This window comes from Serinus canaria, chromosome 2 (assembly GCF_022539315.1).
Source record: "Serinus canaria isolate serCan28SL12 chromosome 2, serCan2020, whole genome shotgun sequence".
In the NCBI taxonomy this organism is placed as follows: domain Eukaryota; kingdom Metazoa; phylum Chordata; class Aves; order Passeriformes; family Fringillidae; genus Serinus; species Serinus canaria.
In genome coordinates, this window is record NC_066315.1 from 117,650,735 (window position 1) to 117,672,091 (window position 21,357).

Below are 21,357 nucleotides of genomic sequence, written 5' to 3' on the forward strand. Positions count from 1 at the left end.
AAGGAAAAGCTGGAACAGAATTGCCCATTGCAGTGTACACCAAAAAATGCACTGGACTAAATATACTGCAAAAAGTCTATATAGTCTACCCACTATGTCTCATCAACATTAGTGCTATTTTTATAATGAAATAAAGTTTTGACAAGACAATAATGTTTCTTTATCACATAAGGGGGAGAAAGCCTGCAGCTGTATATTCTTCATAATCACAATGTGTATAGTTTTTCTAACTCTTCTTTCTCACATCACATATTAAAACACTCCTGTAAATTCCATTTCTATAGGCTACAACCCCAGCAACACAGCAACAAATATTCAAATGGAGACAGGCGGCACATTTTGAAAAAGCATAAACTTCACTCTGATATTTTTTTTACTTTTTTGTAATTCTTGCTGCTTAAAGAAGGAAGGTAGCACACATGTGCTATGAACACAAATGAGTCAACTACAACTCAGAACAAAGAAAGACTATTCAGCAAGAAAAATTTACAATGATGTTCAGTGTTCTGAACAGCAAAAAATAAGTTACTTAACATTCCTTTCCTCCTGGCTGCATCATCTATCTATAATAAGTCAGTACAACCGTCTTGCACACCTGCTATAGAACTGCAGATGGATTTTACTAGTTAAAATGTAACAAAGCAAAACCAGATTAAAAACATAAATATTGATATTTTAAACTTAATTTTTAAAAGACTTTAAAAAAAAAAATCCCGCAACATGAACTGAGTTCCTTCACCTGGTTTTACCATGTGATGAAGGGTAGGATGGGGAAGAAAACAAATTCTTTACCCAGTGTTACTGCTACTGCTGGGAAGTACAGACTGTTAAGTTACAAAAGACTGGAATAACGGAACAGAAAATGAAATTCAATGTGGAAACATGAAAATGTGCGTTGAAGGAGGTAATTTATTTGTTTAGTAAAGAACATGAGAGGAAAAAATACTGCAGAGAAACACCAAAATAAGACAGACCTCCTACAAGAGTTTGACCAAAGGGCACACTACAATTATTTAGGTCAAATTACTACAACTTAAAGAAAAAGCCATTTCACTAAGTGCAACAGTATACAGATCAGTCTACCAAAAGATTCTTACCAGTATCTCTCTTGAAAATAGCACATGCTGGACTAAGAAAAGCACTGCAAGTCTTTGGAGACAAATAGACAAAACTAAACCTAAACAAACCATAAAAAGCAGTTTCTCTGCCTCAGGACTGAGTTTTCAAATACTCTTGCCAAGAAGCATAACTGCCATTTAAGCAGCACATAACAAGGTAAATGAAACCGACAGACATTGATAAACTCTGTAACAAAGTGATTATAATTAGCATAATTCTTGTCAGAAGTGAGACTTTACTTACACCACCTCTGTCAATGCAACCCAACATTACAAAGCACTCTGTGTGAATTCCTGCAAACACTTATAATCTCCCTAAAAAGAGCTGGGAATCTACTAATTGAATTAAGTTTCAAATTTAAGGGAGGGGGAAAGGTTAAGCCTCAAATGATGACAAAATTTAATAGTCTGAAGGAATACGTAACTCCACCAGTCTCTATATATATATATTTTGCTCATGCAAAATAAGGGGACTCAACCTAACTCTTGTTTACCTGAGTCAACTGATGGCACACATTATTTTGTCAGCATATTCATCAAAGGGAAAACAGAGTGAAAAATCAGGTCAGACAGAAATTCTCAGCAGTGTATCCTGCAGAGAGACTCAGTACATCCAGTCCTTCTATCAATTTTCTCAAGCATTCATTACTTCACTTCATTGAGTATTTGTTCCAGTCAGAAAAGCTGTAGCTTGCACTGCATGCCAGAGCAGGGCTGCAGACACTCTCTGGGTATAGTGGGTTTATGCTTCCTCCAAACCACAAGGAAACCAGTAGCTCTGTTGTTTGAAATTGTGAAGCATGTTTGCCTACTTCTAGAGAATGCGAGTCATCAATAACTCTTGATTTGCCACAGCAGATTGATATGTTGCCCTGTGAAATTTTGAAAAGTCAAAAGCAAGCCTCAGTTCTTCTGCAAACTTAAAGCAACGTAACTGACTACATATGACATTTCTGGTGAAAGTCATTGGATAGGAAATGTAGCATAAGGACAAAAAAAGAAAAGAAGCTTGTGGTAATGCAAGCTTGTGACTTTTCCTATCAAGTTTGGCTTCCCCTCTTTCCACTTCTTTAACTGAACAGCTTAGTTTCCCTCACTCTTAGAATCAGAAAGTCAGTAACATTCCTCTGTTTGGAAAAGTGTGGGCTTCTGTCAAAAATAATATTAATTAAAAAAAAATATATATGCATGCCAGAGGTGGAAACAAACCTTGCAGAGAGAACATTACATTTGAATTAGGGATAGCATTTTTAATCAATTCATTTTCACCTGCCTGATAAAGCTTATCTGAAATGAAATACATCTAAAACAAAATCCCGTGATTTGAATCTCATCTGAAGGGACACAATGAGCTTCTCTCTCAAGATCATCTTTAAGTTTGACCTTTAAGTTCAAAGCAGGCAAACATGAGTAGTCTAACTCAAAAAAAAGGTCAAACATCTGATAGCATGAAATTATCTCGCCCCTCTGCAATGTAATTGCTAGTTTCTCCCACCATATCAATCCCTGTAAGAGAGAAATTTCTGCACACTCACTTGAAGTCAAGCAATACAGTAAATAGAAGACTTAACAGAAATATGCCTATTAGGTATCTAACTCTTAAAATGTAATTACCATTTTAACTGTTTGCATTTACAACTGAAAAATTATATCAAACATTCAAGAGAACCTACATTTAGAAATACAAAATGTTGCACTCCAGCTAGGATTCAGTTTGATATATAGGATGTTTCTCCCTGCATGTTTTCATGCATGCTGTCTGCCTGACTGTTGTAAACACCAAGTTGTCACCGCAATTACAAGCTGAGGAAGCTGAGGTGCAGATGGACCAGGATTTGCCCAAGCATTCTCCAAAGCATTGTTCAGCAGAGCTGAACAATAATCATGGAATACAGGGGATCAGATACACATGAAGGTCTCTAACCTTAGGCATCTTACTCTTTAACTGTGTCCTGCTTCAAGAGGTTACACTCATGACAGCACGAACAAGGTAGTAACAGAAGTAGCAAAAACCATTAAGTCAAAGTCAGTTTCTCAATTTCTCCTCAGCACAAATACCCTCATATTTTAATGACAGTATTACAGTTGCATACATAAAGTGTTGCAGTTACAAAACTCACAGAAACTAAAAGAAACAAAAACTATTTTCACTTAATGCACTTGGGTTCTTTGTGAATCCAAATGTTAAGGCCTAACCAAATCTAACTTGGAAAGAATCAAGCTACAGTATATTCTACAACAGTCGAGCTCTCCTTGTGTTATATACAAGTATTCTGTTCTTCCTGCTTCAGATATAACACAGCCTTTTACACCTACATGCAAACTTTAATTCTAGAATGAGTGTATCTTCAGTTTATTATGCCATTCTCAGAACATCAGTATTTTCAATCATCATTTCATGATCTAAGTCAGGGCTTTGTATGCACTAACCCCATTCCATTTAATTAAGAAGAAATATTTTTTCTTTGTAGCTAGCCATGCATTTTCATACATAAATAAAAGAAAATAATATAGTTTTGAACTTTTGTACCCAGCTCAAAAAGCTATTTCACCATAAGGTGCAGACACAATAGAAAAAAAAAATCAAACAAGAGGAATGAAGACATCTAATAAAGTTTGATATACAATGAATGTTTCATGAAATCCATAAGCAAATCAGTGTCCAAGGATACAAACAAAAACAGATCTACCCCAAACCAGATTTTTAAATAAAGTTTGTAAGAGCTTTGAGAACTGGGGAACAAACCCAGAAAATAAATCTCAAAATATCTGACTGTAACAGAAAGAAAGATACAAGAACAGCAAGTTTTTCTTAAACCCTTGATATGGAGTCTTCATTTTGATTCCAGGAATGGCCAACAGCATATGCTCAAATAAATGCAGATTACAAAAGCAGGGCAGGAATGCTGCAATAGCTCCCTCCTACCAGTATTTAGCCATCTGTGGCTTACACTCTTCCTGTGCAGAGACTGTTCCTGCAGGTTTGACAACCCTTGTTAAATTTTCACTTAATCACTTTTCAAATAATTTTAACTTTTGGGATGAATGCAATTACAAGCGGCAGGAAAGATTTTATTTTTTTGCTTTACTTAAATAAGCTGGGTTCTTTACAAGCCCTCTGTATCTGCATTATGAGAAATTACAATGAATTACTCCCTCTTCATGTCTGTGCCACTTACAATTTTACAAACTCCCTTCACTTCCATTTCTCATTTTTTTCCCTTCAGGGAACAAGAAGCACAGTCTGCTTGATCACCTCTGCAAGACATTCCAAACTTTCAATCATCATCTTTGCTGACTTCTGCATCAAAAAAGCAGCAGAGAGCAAAACTGCACATGGAACATGTGGTATCTTTATAAAGCAGCCTAACAGCTTCATTTTTTTCCTCTACTGTTTTCATATTTGTCTTTTTGACAAAGGAGTCAATATTTTGATGGAATCAGTCACAGTAATTCAATGCCATGCACTCTCTTGACAGATATAGGTCCTGTTTAAAGCCCATGTGTGTGCACCCACAGTTTTGACCATTCTACTCCTCCATATAGGTCAGTTTGCATTTAGGAGCACCCAAACAGTGCCCTTTGATCAAGGAGTGGGTCAGCACAGCACAACTGCTGCCTTTGGCTGGTTGTTTTCACTCTATTAAGTATTTTCCTTAACTAACCTTTGTAATCTCATCACTCACCCCAAAACATCACAAACTTCTACAGAATTGAAATACCTCTTTGTAGGGAAAACAGGTTATGTAATCCTTGAGAGCTCAGAACCTTCAGGAGCCTTGGGCAAGCAACCTGGTTGAGGTTCACTGTTAAACTGTACTACTTTAAACTCTATCGATACACTCAATGACTCTGCCCTGCAGATCTGGGATGGTAGGTTTCCCCTCAGAAAAGTCCGCACTGATTCTTCCTCACCACAGCATACACATCCATTCTGTTCTCCATAAGCTTTATTCTTTGTTACAGTTCAGACTTGCCAGGCTCAAGCTCCCAAGATTTCTTCATCCCTCATATCTTTGGCATCTTTAAAAAAACCAAAACCAACCACTTGGTTCTAGTCACATTTAGCATCTCCCATTCCTTTGTTAGCAAATAATGAAATTTAAATCTTACATGTTCTATTAAGCAATCCAGCAATTTCAGATTTGAGGCCATTTAAAAACTCCTAATCCTAGCAAGATAACAGGAGCTTTAGTTCAGACGTCAAATTGAGATTTTTTTTTACCAAGTCATTAATTTTAATTCCTCTACAGGAAACTTCCTCAGCTTCCACAAAAAGCAAAAACCTAAGTTTTCATCTTCTTCAGTACCTTTGTATTCCCCAAATAATTCTGTGATACTGTTATCACTTACAAGCAATATGGATATGCGTGTGTTTTCTTTGCTATTAGCTCATACTGGCTTTATCACAAAGCTTTGAGGAGCTTTTATCAATAGCTGATATGTATTAACTGTTAACAAAACACCTGACAAACAATCAGCTCTAAGCATTTTGTTCCCCTTTCTGATCCCTCCATCCTGTGTTAGTCTTTTTGACATAAAAAACCCATGGTCTTTAGTGAGTTTTTTCATTACTGCTACAAAGCTGATTTTGAGACTATGTTTAAGCATACAGTGATGGGATTGCTCACAGTTACAGGTGAGCTCAACTGCTACATCTTACACGTACATCTAACACCAATTCCTGGCTACTACTCAAGAAGGACACAAGAGCTGCTCAGTACACCTTAACTCAGTGTTACCTGTCAATGCAGTTGAATTTATTTACCTACCATGACTAAGCTTTCTGTCAAGCACAGCAAATAAACATTCCTACCTTCATAATTAATGCTATGGAATTAAGAATTTTCCACAAATTATCCCTTCGCATTCCTGGCCTAAGACAGCAGCCTCATTTTAAAACCACTGATACTTTCTCAACTGACTATTTTTAACGAGGTCTGGCATTCATACATAAGCAAGTACACATTCCTTTTTGACAGAGTTACCTATTGATGAAACTATTTCTTGAGACTTCTGTTATTTTCTACTGTGCTCTGTTTGACATTTGCTTGGTTGGTGACAAATGAAGACTGAAATAAATGTTTTATTAATGATTTGTATTTATTCTGGCAAAGAGAGGCTGATGCAGAACAAGACTGTCATTATGTTTCTCAGTCTTGTTTCTGGATCATTTGGCAGTATGAACAAAAGCTGCATGTCCCCCTCTTCACACAGCCCACCTCTTCAGTAGACTTTGTCATGTAACATGATGCTTTGAACATTCCTTTTTTTTTTTTTTTTTCAGCAGTAATACACATGCAAAGCAGTGATAATACATCCTTATTCCATACTTTTTTCTAGTATAGCCAACTACCACAAACTACTATCATATACAAGTTTCACAGATTACCCAAGGCAATAAAAGTAATTACACCTCTGCTGGGCCCTCCATAAACACAAGTATCAACATATTAAATAGTTGTAATATACGTACAGAACAGACTCATGGAATAAACGAAATCCCGGAATAAAATGATTATTCTAAGCCAGTCATGTGAGCACCTTAATCTCAAAATAGGTATTTACTTTGACTACTAGAATATTTTAAAAATAAAATCCAGATTTAAAGCTGATCAAACTATGGGGAGTAACCTTTCCTACATCCTGAAATAAGGGAAGCTTCAGGCTTTTTAATTATCCTCCTGACAACATGGACAATCATTTGCTGTAACATTTTCAATGTGCATGAGGTCTTTTTCTCTTCTGTGAAATGACCAGAACCATGTTTTGTCAAAAAACAAGATACAACCAACAACAGTAAGGTCTAGTGCAGTGTCAAGGTTTATGAATCAAATAACAAGATCCCTTCATAATATGGGGGAAATCTACATTTTATTTTTAACCTTGCTGTAGATATTTGTGTGCAATTATTTTTTCCTCTTTTGGAAATGGGTAGTTTAAATGGTAATTTAAAAGTTGAAGATTACTAAACTTTATTTCAGACTTAAATAGAAGGTAATTTTAAGTCCATGATTCCAAGGTAAATTGCAACAAAAAAACCCCATAAAACAAACCCCCAACACACTCCCATTAAGCAGCCTGCTCACTACAGTAACTTCAAAAGCAACAAAACACGTGACACTGCAAGACTCTTATTCATTTCAGACACTAAAACTTCAAAAGGTCACATGTAAGTCTATACATGAATTATACTACTGGTAACCTTCTAATTAAAAGGGCACTAAACCATTTCCCTACTACTGTAACTCTAAATTATAAGAAAATGATTATCATTTCCAGCTACAAGATGATGGCCAGAAGACTACAATTTAATGATTGTTTACAAAATTCACAACTCATAGTCATATTCGATAGAGGAAACAAAAAAGATGACAATAAACTATAGACTTAAGTTTATTTTTATGTCTGTGGTATGCCCCCCCAAAAGGTTATAACCATATCAAGTCAGTAATTTTCACCCAAACAAAAATTTGAACTTGTATTAGAAAGCTCCAACTTTAAATGAGAAGCCCTGTCACAAGCTCTTTCAAACAAAGCATTCAAGGTGACCATACTGTTACTGAAGTCCTGATTTCTTCATTAAGTGCTGACATAGGAAGCAGGTCAGACTAAGATATTTAAATAACATAAGAAATAAGAATATGAGTATTATTGAAAGCTCCAGTGTGTCCGCCTTCAGTACAGCACATATACATTAATTTAATAATACAATTAAATCTTAATTTCCCATGTTCTTTATATTTATTTACAATTTATTTTTCATCCAGTAGTGTTTTTAGAAGTTCAGACTGCATAAATTAAGACAATTACTCATATGACAACTATTCTTCCTTTTCTCAGATGCCCATAAGGCAGCAAGTAGAAGGCTACTTAAAAGGCCATCACTACACAGTGTTATTAACTCTACTCAAGTATTATTAACCCTAACTCAGGTTGCCAACCATGCTATAAGAAAGTGCTTCTTTTACCACTGCTTTCCAAACTCTGAAGAATTTCAGGCATTCAGTTCCATATTTACTGGACCCACTGCACCCATAGTTCTAAATACAGTATTATGAAAAAATGTATTTGCCTTGACTACGCAAATTCTTTCTATTTAACAATACAGTTAAATTCACAGTTTTTTAACAACGTGTCCTAAAGTGCTCCTAAAGAATAAGTAGGAAAGGCACAAGATCAGTGAAGGAGAAAGTATAAGTAATTACTCTTAAATAAAAACTGTTAGAAACTATAGCAGTCAGTCAAAGGAATTGCTACCTGTCTCAAACTCATCACTGAAAGGCCTAGAGAGCAATCAAGCAGACAGCAGCTTCAGCTTTCATGTGATAAGGTGAACAAGCAAAGAATGGTCTAAGTGTTGCTTTTCTTTCAGTATAAAAGCATGTTAATAACTTGAACACAGATTTTGTTCTGAGCAAGACTCTGTGATGGAGGTCAAACTTAGGTGCAGAGTGGAAGAGAAAAGGAGCTAAGATGCAAACCTGAAGCTTCTCCAAACATCACCAACTACCACAGACTATATATCACACAGTGTTAGGTACAATTTTAAAGAAGCAAACTATTTCTCTTTATAGCAAAATTTCTAAGCTTTTAACATCTATTTATATACATAGTCACACAAAATCAGGTTTCATGTCTTAAATCACAAGGAGAACATCCAAGTGTCTCATTTTGATGCAGGTGAACAAAATTTTAATCCCACTTCTCAGACACTTAGTTTTTATCCAGCTTTCAAACTTTCATGCAAATGCAGCTGCTCTATTCTAGCAATTTGACTTAAGGTTATAAAGCTCTGTCTCCATTTCAGAATAATGGAAACAAAGATTAATTTATTCCTATCCTCTTTCCTACACTCTACACAAGACCCATGCCAATATTCTTGAACACATCACAGTCCATCAGCCAAATTAAGCAAGCCAAGTTAAGACTCTGCCTTTTCCAGCTTTCCTGAGCTGCAGAAAGAACTCTGACTTTATATTGGCTCCTGCACTCTCAGTCCAGGTAACAGTACCACTCAGATCTTTATACACACAGTTAACACCTGCAAGGTCACTTCCTAGGCATGCAGCAGTGTCAGTTTTACACACAACAGAACCACACCTTTGCAAAAAAACCTTCACTTGGAAGGGCATTCCCCTTATTCTTACAACCTGCATTAAAATTACAATGCTCTGTGCAAGTACATCTGCATCAATTCATAGAACAGTTTGAAAACTAAAATATGACGGGAAGCTACCAAAGAAGTCATACCAGTGGGCACACTAATTATTTTTAATTTACTGATTTGAAACTCTGAAAGTCTACCTCATACTATTCAACTGGACAGCTTAGACTATAGTACAAAATGCTGTCTAATGTCTTCAGTAAACCTCAACAGTTTTATAACAATTTCAAAGTCTAAAAATATCGCCTCCCTCATTTATCTAAAACTGCAAAGGTGCACATTTCAATGCTGAAGGATGTTGGTCATTCAAACCAACTGCAGTGTAAACTGACACCTTGGGGTAACTTCAAGTGACTCCAAGTGGAATTAAAAAAAAGGAGTAAAACACTCCTGGATCCAGCACTGGCTAAAATACCTTCATGTAAAATATTTACCAACCTGATTACACTTTTATTTTTAACTGAAAAGTAGGAATAACATTACAAACCCTGTTGAGATTATTAGAACATCAAGTGCTAAAGGCAGTATGTGCAGAACTGCTGTTATTAATGAATAATTTTCTTGAAATTTATCTCCCTCTGTGTTTGAGTAGACAAAAAAAGAGAGCTTGAATAAACCCATTTATCTCAAGGGCAAGTAACTTCAATTCTGTTTAAAACCTAATTTTTCTAACATAAGAAATACATGAAATGAAAAAAAAACTGAAGAGCACTGAACAGCAGACATAAACCATTTGAAAAAACAAGTAATAAATAGCATAACATCAATAACTACCAAATCTTGTACCACATGAGTATATGACAGTACCAGAAACAGAGGGGCAGCGGCGGGGGGGGGGGGGGGGGGGGGGGGGGGGCGGAAATCAAACCTTCTGAAAATCATTAAAAAAAAATGTCCAAAGCAATCATGCCGTAAATGTCCTATTAAAAGATACCTTTGATTTTGGTTTTGGAAAAATGTAGCTATGCTATTAAACTGTTTATACAATTCTAAAATAAAAAGCGTGGACTTAAGACAAAAAAACCTCATCCGTGCATGACAAAACAGCTCTAAGTTGTGAAAGGTACAGAGTTAGTACAACATCCACGTTCCTTATCCCAGCTTTTAAGCTGTTTTTGACCACAGCATCATAACAGAAGCTCTGATTCCTCAAGACTTAAAATTCTTTTAAATGTTCATGCCTCTCAATTAAAATCTCAATCTACTAATACATTTAAAACTTAAAGAAAACTAAAAGATTTAAACCAAAACATTTAAAACTTAAAGAAAAACTTAAAGAAAACCAGCAAATACCACCAAATCAAAAACCCCTGAAGAAACCCAAGACCACGAAGAATACCTAAAAGCTAAGACCAAGGGTAGACTAGAAAGAAGCAACAAGAAAAACAGAGTGGGGAAAAATACCAAACCAAACTAACCAACCAAAAACCACAAAATAACACCTCACACCAAAATCTGTTAGTATTTATCAATGCAAATGAAGTGTTATCAACCATTTTTCTACCAGTTTTGCAATTTTTACTTCTAATCATTTGAAGTTAAGAGCTGAAGAACATAAGAGTTACAAAAGACTAATAAGTGGTTAAAATGCCTTATAATCTACCCCGAAACTTTAAAATTGGTAGATGACCTGCCTTTTTTGAAAACTATTTTAAAATTCTTCTCAAATCTTTACTGATTGCCAATTTTGTTCTCACTGACATATTTATCAGTCACGCCATTACTTTGCCTGGGATCAACATTAAGCCAATACACCAGTAATTACCTAGCTCATCCTTGTAACCATGCTGGCACAGCAGCAGATGTCTTCCAGTCCTTTGGAATCTTCTCAGCATCCCAAGATTGATTAGAAATCAATAAGGGAATTGTGTCAAGTATTTCAAACTCTTGGGGCTTGACAGACCTATTTTTAGTGTCTCTCTACATTTATACTGAAAATGGAAAGCATCATATAACAAGTATCATCTACCTTATCCCTCAAAATGGATTTTTTTAACACTCCCCTGCATTCCATTACAGAATCTATAAATTATAAGCTGGGTGGTAGTGTTTGGTAGGTTTGGGGTTTTGTGTTTTCTTCTTCATTTTTGGTTACCACATAAAGTGCTTTTCATAGAAACACCAGCTACTACTTGTTCAATTATCCTTGTACAATATTCTCTTTATATAAAATCCCACAGAAGCATTTTATGTTCTCCCTGGTTTGGAGACCTCTTGTACGTGATTTTTCTTAAAGGTCTGTTTTGCCAAGGTATAACTCATAGTTTCTTCTACTACTTAGTTACAAGAAAGAACTACAGGCTAACTGAACTATGTCTGTATGCATCCGACTAGCACAGCTACTACACATTATTTCTGCCTTTACACACAGTAAAGGTCTGACTCCTTTACAGATAAAAATTATCAAAGTTCTTACTCAGCTGTATTTCCATGATATCTCCCTTCTTCCTCGAAATCTGCAGAGCTGTTTCTCAAGTCCTTTCAGGCTACAAAGCTCAACTGATAGTAGCTGTCTTTCACAGACCAGAATATTTTCTCCCTGCAATTAACACATCACCCAGGAAAGTTTTCCAGCTGGATATAGAAAACCCAAAACTCTTTTCCTCTGCCTATTCGAGTCACTGATCTACCACTAGCTGTTGCAGAATAGACTGAGTCATGGGCAAGTTTGCAGGTCTTGCTTCCCAAGCTCCTGGCAGCATTCATTTAAAGTACAAACTAATCAGCAACCTGACAGAAGTATCAACACCAATAAAAGCCCCAAACTGACAGCTAGGTGCCCCCCAAGAAAGGAAAACCTTACTCATCTTTTTAAGTCCATGATTTCACCCAGGATGTTTGCCAAGAACAGGAGAGACTGACTAGAACACCAATGGTTGTTGCCTCACTCTTTATAACACCCATAAACATCAAAATCCTTCTGGACAACTGTACAAGTTTACATATTTAGAAAATCTTATCAAAATACTATCTCAATACTGACTGCTTTCTGAAGGATTCTAGAAAGTCTGGAATGTACAAGTGATCTCAACAAGTTTTTTTATTTGTATATGAAGAAGATACGTAAGAACAGACACAGTTGTCATCCTGAATGACATAGTGGTTAGCTGGAAACAAGAACCAAGAAAAAAAAAGGAAAATATTAAAATCACAAAAGTTTACACTAGAAAGGGGTATAGGAAGAAAAATCAACTGGACCAAAGCCCCAAAGACAGTAAAGGTAGTTCTTACAGGAATAGATGCATTCTGGTCACAAGGCAACAACTTCTCATTTTAAGCTTCAAAATTCTAATTAAGGCTCTAAAATATACAGCAGAACACAGGTATTTAAAAGCTGTCCTGTGACACAAAGATATGTTGAAGTCTTTCAAGAATAAATTTTAAAAGATCGTGAAAATCAATGTTCAAACTTTAAAAATATTAAAGGCTTTAACTGAACACATATTTCAGGATAAAGTCAAAGTTATCTAAAAGAAATACTATTTTTACCTTCCAAGACAAAACCCAAGTGTTTGATATTCATTCTCCATTAACATTTTACTGACCTAGATACAATCCACCAAGTTTTCTAGAAAAGCGTTTTTACATATATCCTGTCAGACACCTCTTTCTCAAAAGAGATTAAATCTCATCAGCACTGTCATTCTGCACAGCCAAGATCTGATTACACCTGAAACAACAAAATAGCTAAACACACACAACTTTCCTTAAATTAGCCCCACAAACTCTACATAAACAGCACTTTACATATGAAATGCTGAAGGCAACCTGGAATACAGGTTATAGTGCCAACAAACCTTACTGTTACCAAGCCAAGTTTTAAATCTTTGCAAAAGTAGATGAGATTTTAACCACACTGAAAGGCTGCTAGTTAAAGCCCAAGCTCAGTAAAGCAAGTAATAAGAGGGAAGGGCAGCTGCAATTTTCAGGGGATTTGGTTTTAAAAAAAAACACATACATCTTGGTTTTTACTAGCATGAAATCTCCATTTATCCTCCTTGCTCACAAACAAGATTTTCAGAAGGACAATTACAACCAGAAAACAATTTTTAATGGACAACAGTGACTTGTAGATTATGGAAATAAATGCCTATAGCACACGAAGACAACACACAATATTGCAACACCAATCTCTTTGTATCCAGCAAAGAAAAACTCCAAAAATTTTGATCTTCAGTTTCTACAAAAGGACAACTAGTTTTCATGGAAAATAGAAGGCAGCCCACCAAAAACAGCACTGTCCAAAATACAGACAGGAATTTAGCTCATCCACAACTTCTCCAGTAAAATTAACTTCAGTGCAGTAACACAATTACGGTCTTCAAAACACATTTTTAACTGTTCATTGTAGCATAGGAAGGTATTCTCCAATGCACTCAGAGTTTCCTATACATACACAATATCTACTAACCACACTCATTCTCATGTATCACAATTGCTTGTATATGCAAAGGACACAAGATGAAACCAGGAAAGGTAAAAAGGGAGACAGAAAAACTTAATTAGGTGCGAGGTCATTTGCGGACCTGCACAGATAAGGACAGATATTCACATCCCTAGGTTAGTTCTACTCCAAGCAGTACCTGTTTCCAGAGAAACTAAATGCTTAACTATAAGCTCCCACTGCTCTATCATCCTACACACACCATAAAGGCAGCACAAACTGAACAGAGATGCTACTTTCACACTGCATGAGACCACTACATCATTCAGCGAGATCCTTGCATGACAGACTAAAATACTCAATACAAGGAGCACTAAAGAACCTTTCAGAACTAAGTTTTGACCCTCTTCAGTTGGTAGCTCCAGAACTCCAGGCAGCATATGCATAATTTTCTTTAAAGTACATTATTAAAATGATACATACTATCTGTATCATTTTCTATCACTTGTGGCTTGGAGTTTTATGGAAGAGTTGTTTGACTCCTGATTTGCAGTTGAACTAGCAGACTTTTTACACACTGTGCAGGCCATTCTGGTGAGCCCAGCTTAGTGCCCTGAAACCACCTTTTCAGTCAGAAAAATCCATGCTCGAGATTTTGACACAAAGCACTAACAGTTTTTGTTCAGTCTATTAAAAACTCTGTTTAGATGAGGATTTTTTCCCCCAAGACCTCTCATTGTTTATGCAGACATAGCATTTTTACAGTAAGGTTTCCTAGACTGTAGCATGGCTAAAAAAGCAATACAGAAACAGCAGTGGAGGTAACTCACTGGAAAAGGAGCTTCTAAATCCAATAAACCTTCTGACAGCTTGCTGCCTCATGCCTTCTGCAAGTGGACAATTTCAAGGATAAACTCATTTCTTACACAGATTAAGAGTTGTTGCTGTGAAAGTAAACAATACAAAGCTCTATTTTAACTGTACTTCATTGGGAGACTAAATAAATCTTGTGTTTTCCACATAGAGAAAAAACCTCTCAGAAACGACAAAGTTAAACTCAACTGTTCTGTATAAACCCAGACACAACCTGGTGAATCATCAAATACATGTATCAGGCTTAATTTCATCCCTGTTAAAAAGCTAAAGAACATCTATAATTCAGGTTGTGTTACTTAATTAGTATTTTGCTTTCTTATCTTCTAATCACCAGAAAAATGGTCATACTAGAAGGACCTCATCTTAACACCTGTTCAGAGGTCAAACTACCAAGGTCTGGAATGTTGCAAGGTTTTTCTCCCTAAGACTCACAAATTAAAAATAGATGATGTATAATCTTAATGGAATGCAACAGATTTATAAGAAAATATATGGGGATTAAAAATGACAAAAGGAGGGCATTAAGGATTCTTAAAATACTGCTTGTTAAATTCAATCTAAAAAGCAGAGCTACTATTAGTTTGCCTGTTGCACAGGGATACTGTATTTCTGATCATTGTTTATCAAATACTTCAACAGCAGATCATTTTATACAAATAATATAAAACAATGCAAATAGTGGCTTTAGAGATTGAAATAAAAAAAGCCTGAATTAGTAACAACTGCTAGTTAGAATATCTGACCTATTATTAGCAGTTAATTTAAAGCAACATTTTACTACCATCAGGCAGCTGGAAAAAAAGGACTTAATGGAGCACACAGATAACTTCAGTGATGACTAATCAAATATTCACACTGAAAAAAAAGATGTTGATTTGGAAGATATGGATTTGGAGATATGAAAGTACTACCATGATTTTAAAAAGCTACTTATTATTTAACTACCATTTAAAAAAAATCCAATAAAACCATAAAATTAGACTTTGCCAGACTTAGCACCAAATTAAATTCAACTCTAAATTACAATTTTACTTATGTTTCATCATTAATGTTGTTGCTCTTCAAAATAAAGCAGTAAGAAGTCCATAACCCTTGCTTAAGATGGCAAAGAAGCATCCAGCTGTACTCTGAACAGATGAGGAGCTAAAGGGACAGAGCACAACACACGCATCCTATTTCAAACACTGCTACAAAAATCACAGCTCAGCTTTAACAGCTAACTGTACTCTGTGTGAAACATGGATGATACGATATTTTCTCCAAAAATTTTCTTATAGATAGACATGAGCACTACTATACTCAGGGGTTACATATTGCCACTTTTGATCATGCACAAAAAGACAATGGACCATGCTAAATTTACAATCACCAACTGTATTTTGTTGTGCTGTAATCAAAAAACAAACAAACAAAAAAAATCAATAAGCCTCTATAGTAGTTAGAGGCTCTTCTACAGAAAAACACCATATCTGATATTTTTCAAGCTCATGAAGCCCCTGTATATGTGTAAGGCAGTACACACAACCTTCCATTTCTTCTTTCCTGCCAACATCACATTGTTTTCCTGTTTAATCAGATCCACAGAAGAAGGATTCAATGAAGCTGTAAGATAGATGGGATGTGTGCTTGAGGGTCTCCTCAGACAAATCAATTTACATGACACAAGAGGCAGACTGTACAGTATAGAGGGTCTGCTTTATAATCTGTGGAACACAATGGAGCGATGCTTGGAGGGATCTGGATGATACTTAAGATGGGTCAAGCTACTGAAATAAAGTACGGCAGAAACACAAGATTAATACCCCAGTATCATTTTATGGATGACATACAGACTGGATAGAAATTCAGTTTAACAATAAGAAAACAATTCTCTGCCTTATTTCTAACTTGAATGCACAGTCTAAAGTCAACAGAAGGGCCAAAGCATTACCAATTTAATCTCATCTGCATAAATCATAAGATTATTGTTAACTGCTCTAGTGATATATGAAAAATGTTATAAAAAACCTGTTTCACATCTATTTTAATTAAAAAGAAATAAATAGCTGAAGTATGGTTATATTCTGCCCCTCCCTTTGTCAGGATCTGTCACAGACAAAGAAATCAAGAAAAGGATGGGTTTTTTATTAAAATAAAATTAAGCACTAACATACGAATTAACAGAATGACAAGGGAACAACTTCGAATTACTTATACTCATTTTTAAAACAAGCAAGTTTCAATTTAATGTTATCTCATCAAACAAATCCATTTAATCAGACATTACTGTTCAAAATCAAGATAATTATCTCCAAAACAGAAACAATTACACTAGAAAGGGAGGGACATAATCCATTTATGTATTACTTAAACGAAACAGGTTTTTCTCTAGAAGTCTTTCCGTAAGTATGTCAGTATTTTGCCACAGAGGGTCAAGGCCCGCCTGCGCTCATCATGTCAGAATCGTGAAGCCCAAGTTGTCCTCTTAAGCTGCCTGTAATTGGATGCCTACATGTGCTTTGTACTATCCAGCACCGGTACTTCCCTCACGCTTCCAGACGAGGCGGCGCTGACACAGCTGCACTACCAACCCAACACCCCTCCTTCGGCCCGAAAAAGTAAACGCTCCCACACCTTGGGAATCTAACAACATGGGGGTCGGACTAGATGATCTCCAGAGGTCCCTTCCAACCCTAACAACTCTGTGATTCTGTTATCATCCGTGGCCGCTCCAGCTCTGCCATGCATGAAGGAAGTGCTCTTCCCCATCAGCTGTTTCTCCACCAGGAACGACTCGCCTAAGGCTCTCCCTCGCACATCTCCCGGACCATCCTCTCCCTCTCCAGCCCTCCTCCCGGCTCCGAAGAGCCACCAGCTCCAGACATGGCCCGATGTCATTGTCTCTCGATGTCCGCCACCCTTTCTTCCTCACCCGTCCCTCCGCCCTCACCGCTGCCTGTCACCTGCTCCCTCCCCGCCGGCCGTCTGCTTCCAGGTCAGCTCAGCTCCGTGTCTGCCTATTCATCCTGCGAGCGGGGAGGAGGAGGAGGAGGGAAGGAGGAGGAGGAGAAGAGCCCGGCGGGCACCGCAGCGCCCTCGCCGCTGCTGTCAGCACGGGGCCGCTCCCGGCGAGGGGCGATGCTCGCCCGCAGCACAGTCGCCCACACCTCCGGGGGGCTCTGCTGCACGACCCAAACCTGTGCCACGGCTCAGCCCGCAACCGCACCGCCCCCGACCCTTCCCTGCCGGGCAGCCCCTCTGCCTCGTTTCCTCAGAAGCCCCACAGCCCCCCCGCAAAACAAAAACAGACACAGGCAAAGCGGGCCTAGAAGCGTACCCCGACCTCTGGCCGCCCCTTCCCCGCCCGCCCGGGCTGCGCCTCACCTAGTGCCACCTCGCAGGCTTTGCGCAGCTGGGAGTGATGCGCCTTCTTCACCTCCTTGTCGGCCAGGATCTTCTCCAGGGCCCGGGTCAGAAACATGTTCTTCGTCTTCTTCCCTTCATACATGGGCGCGATCGAGCCGTGAGAGGAGGAGGAGGGTGGAGGGGGAAATGAGAGCGGGGCACCGGCCTCTCCCACCGGGAGCGCTGCCAGGGGCCGCGGCGGCCGCGGGGGAAGGGCTCCCTCGCAGGGCGTCCCGACACCCGCTCGGCGGCTCCCCCGGGGGAGGCTGGGGTGGGCCCGGGCGACGCCGACAGCCAACCCCCGCGGCTGAGGGAAGAGGAAGCTTTCTCCTCCCTTCTCCTCCCACCCCCGATGCGTGTGTGCGCGGACGGCGCCCGTCAGTCCCCGAGCCGCCCCCGGCCCGCGCCCGCCTCCATCAGCACCGGCGGCGGCGGCCGCAGCAACAACCTGCCCTCGCCATGTTGGAAGGAAGCGACGTCAGGGCCTCAGCCGGAGCGGGAGGAAGCGGCGGCGGTGTCCCGGGAGGCAGGGCGGGCGGAGGGAAGCGGGAGGGCGGGGGGCAGTCGCCTTCTGCCCGCCCCGCGGCCGCGCTACAGGTGGAGCGGAGCCGCGGGAGGCAGCGAAGAGAGACGCACGGAGATGGCCGCTACCACCTGGGAGCTGGATGAGGAGGAGGGGCAGGGCTTCCCTTCCGGGCCACCAGCGCTACGAGGTGGAGGAGGAGACGGAGGAGGAGGAAGGCTCTCCCGGGATGCGCCACCTGCCCCTAAAGGACGGGCTTCGCCGGGGCTGGGGCAAGGGGTCTCCCTGGGAAAGGACCTGCCCTCCTTCCACGGCCGCCTCCCCTGATGAGAAACACCCGGGGCTCCAGCTCACGGGGAGCGAGGAGAGAGCAGCCCCGGCACACAGGGAGAAAGGACGGGAGAAGCTCATTGGGGCGTGGGAGGTGTGCGGGCTCCCTGGGGCAGTTCCTCAGCCCGCCCCGCCTGCTCCTGTAGCTCCTCAGGTGCAGAAGGGCGCTGCACCTGCGGGTTCGCGTGCTGCCCTCCCTCTATCGCCTGTATCCTCTAACTAAAGTGCTGTCATCCCCCGTTTCTTCCCACTGCACGTGCACTAGGAGTATACAGCATTGAAAGAAGTAATAAAAAGCTCAGGTCGACCTTGCCTAACTGGTAAGCGACAAAAACATAACAGGACTACCTTTTGCACTCAGAGGTACTAGTAGACTAGTATTTAAAAGTCGAATTTGGCGCTAACTGAAAGCAGGTCTGGTTTAGAAAATTTTTATCTGGTTAGAAAAAAAATCTTAGAAATTAATCTAGAAATGAAAGAGCAGAAGTTCTAGGTGTATCTTTCAAGCGGAGTGGAACAAGGCTATAGCATCAGTGTGCAGAAAGGAGGGATGGTTGTGAAAACCAGGGGGCACCTCCAACCTCTGAGGAAGAGCCAGCACACTGCAAAGAGGTTATCCCCAGCAAGCCTTTTCAGTCTGTTCTTCATTCCTGTGGTTCTTGTGTATCAGTCAGGAATACAACCTTTGGAACTTAATCCTAACACCTTCCTTATGGAGCATTCAGCAAACCTTCCCAGTCTTTTCTTTATTCCTGTGGTCCCGCTGCATCAGTCAGGAATACAATCTTTGGAAATTATTCCTGACACTTTCCTCGTGGAGCATTTAAGAGAGTTTGTCCAGGCTGTCATGCCAGTGTGCTAAGGCCTTGTAAGGGGTTTGTTTGAGCACCTGTTTCCTTATGTACAACGAAGCCATTGTAGCTGCATTAGTAAAGGTACAGTGCTGTCAGCTCCCCAATGCAGAGGCAGTTAATGCTGCCCAGGTTGCTTAACCCTATTTCCCAAATGAGAAATTATGTGTGCCAAAGCGACTTGATGCCTTACAGGTACCTCTATTTGACTTTTTAAGGAACATGCTGGACCAGGAATCCTGCTAAAGCTAAGGTGAATGCAAGACTTATCTGTTTGAGCAAAACACCCTTTTCCTGCTGAAATTACTGTATTTGTTATTATTGTATTTGTTCCAGTGGCTTTTTTTGGTTCCTGGCTATTTTGCCACCCAACTGATAAACAATACAGAAAATAATAAGAGGGTCCATCTGATTTTAGCATTATGACAATTTTGTGAGAGAGTCAGCAGTCAGATCACCAAGCACATTGATTCCTGAAAAAAGACCATATTCAGATTGTGTTGATTTATTCAAAAGACTGTGTCTTCAGCAGCAAAATTGCTAAGCATACTTGAATTATTTCTCGTAATTTATTTAGGGAAAACCATTTGCCTATTGACTAAATCTTTTTTTTTTTTTTTTTTAATGCATAGGTGCAAGTTCAAAAATGGAGATCTCAAAATTACTTTGGTCTTTCAAAGCTGCCTGCTAGTGACCACATGGCAGAAGCTAAGAATTTCCATGGAGTTCTTTGTTGGTAGGTTTGCACAAATCATTTGAATCCAGATTCCCTTAGCCTAGTCAGGGTTTACAAGTTATTTAGCAAATGTAGTTTACTATTGATTTTCACAGTCCATTTAGCAAAAATAGACTTGCAATATGAGAAAAAGGGTATCTGCATGTAAAGAGCACTGAGCACTGCAGTTATTTGTTTTGTTCATATTATTGTCTATTTTCATATTCTTCACACAAGATAATTTTACATGTAAACTGTGTTTTAGTTGAGCATATAGAATTACTGCTGAAGCATCTGGAGAAAAAGACCTGTCAAAAAGAGACTCAGTTCGATGTCTTCCATTCCTGCTCTAATATGAATGCTTGTTTTGATTTGGGTATTTTTTAATGTGGTTTGAATCTTCAAATTCTGTTCTCAGTTTCAAACAACTGCTCTGTTGACTCAATTTGTAACTTGGCACAGCTGGTAATCTACGTCTATATTCTAGTCACAAGAAAACACTACCTAAACTCTGCCACAGTGTAGAGCCTGCTTCTGAAGTTGCACAGGGAGATCTAATTGTAAATCCCCTGTCCAGTAGGTTAACATTCAGCTTCTTCCCAAAGCTGAGTCAATAAGGATGGAAATCCCAGGGGGAATATTGTGTATGCATTGGGGAGAAAAAGTCCCATGTATTCATTTAGGGAGAAGATATGAATGGTGATCACCTTGTGTACTGGGTCCCAGTGCTTTGAATAAAGTTAGTTGTCATAACAGCTTAATTTAGTAGGTGAACCAGCTACTAAAATAATGTTTGGTCAATTATAAAAAAAGTTATGCAGTTTGAGGAAGCATTTTGAGAGAAGATTTTGTTACCGAGACTACAGGCATGTGTTTAACTTTTTGCTGATTACTTTAAAAGCTAGTGGTTTATCTCTAGTGAAAGGAGAATGAGAAAACTCATGAGAATGAAAAGGTGAAGATTTAGAGTCTTAGTCTTACATGGATCCCTAACTAGAATCATTTAAGT

At 39.0% G+C, this 21,357-nt stretch overlaps 1 protein-coding gene across 2 annotated transcripts in view; it reads right to left on the reverse strand.

Annotated features, from left to right (window-relative positions):
* ARFGEF1 (ADP ribosylation factor guanine nucleotide exchange factor 1) overlaps positions 1 to 18,167 on the reverse strand; it is an 84,496-nt gene extending 66,329 nt beyond the window's left edge. For both annotated transcript variants that reach the window (XM_009085825.4, XM_050971502.1), the window contains exon 1: positions 17,909 to 18,167. In XM_009085825.4, coding sequence (XP_009084073.2) covers positions 17,909 to 18,032 — 124 coding nt within the window. In that variant the 5' untranslated portion in view covers positions 18,033 to 18,167. The remainder of the gene's footprint in view (positions 1 to 17,908) is intronic.
* Positions 18,168 to 21,357: the final 3,190 nt, after the last annotated feature.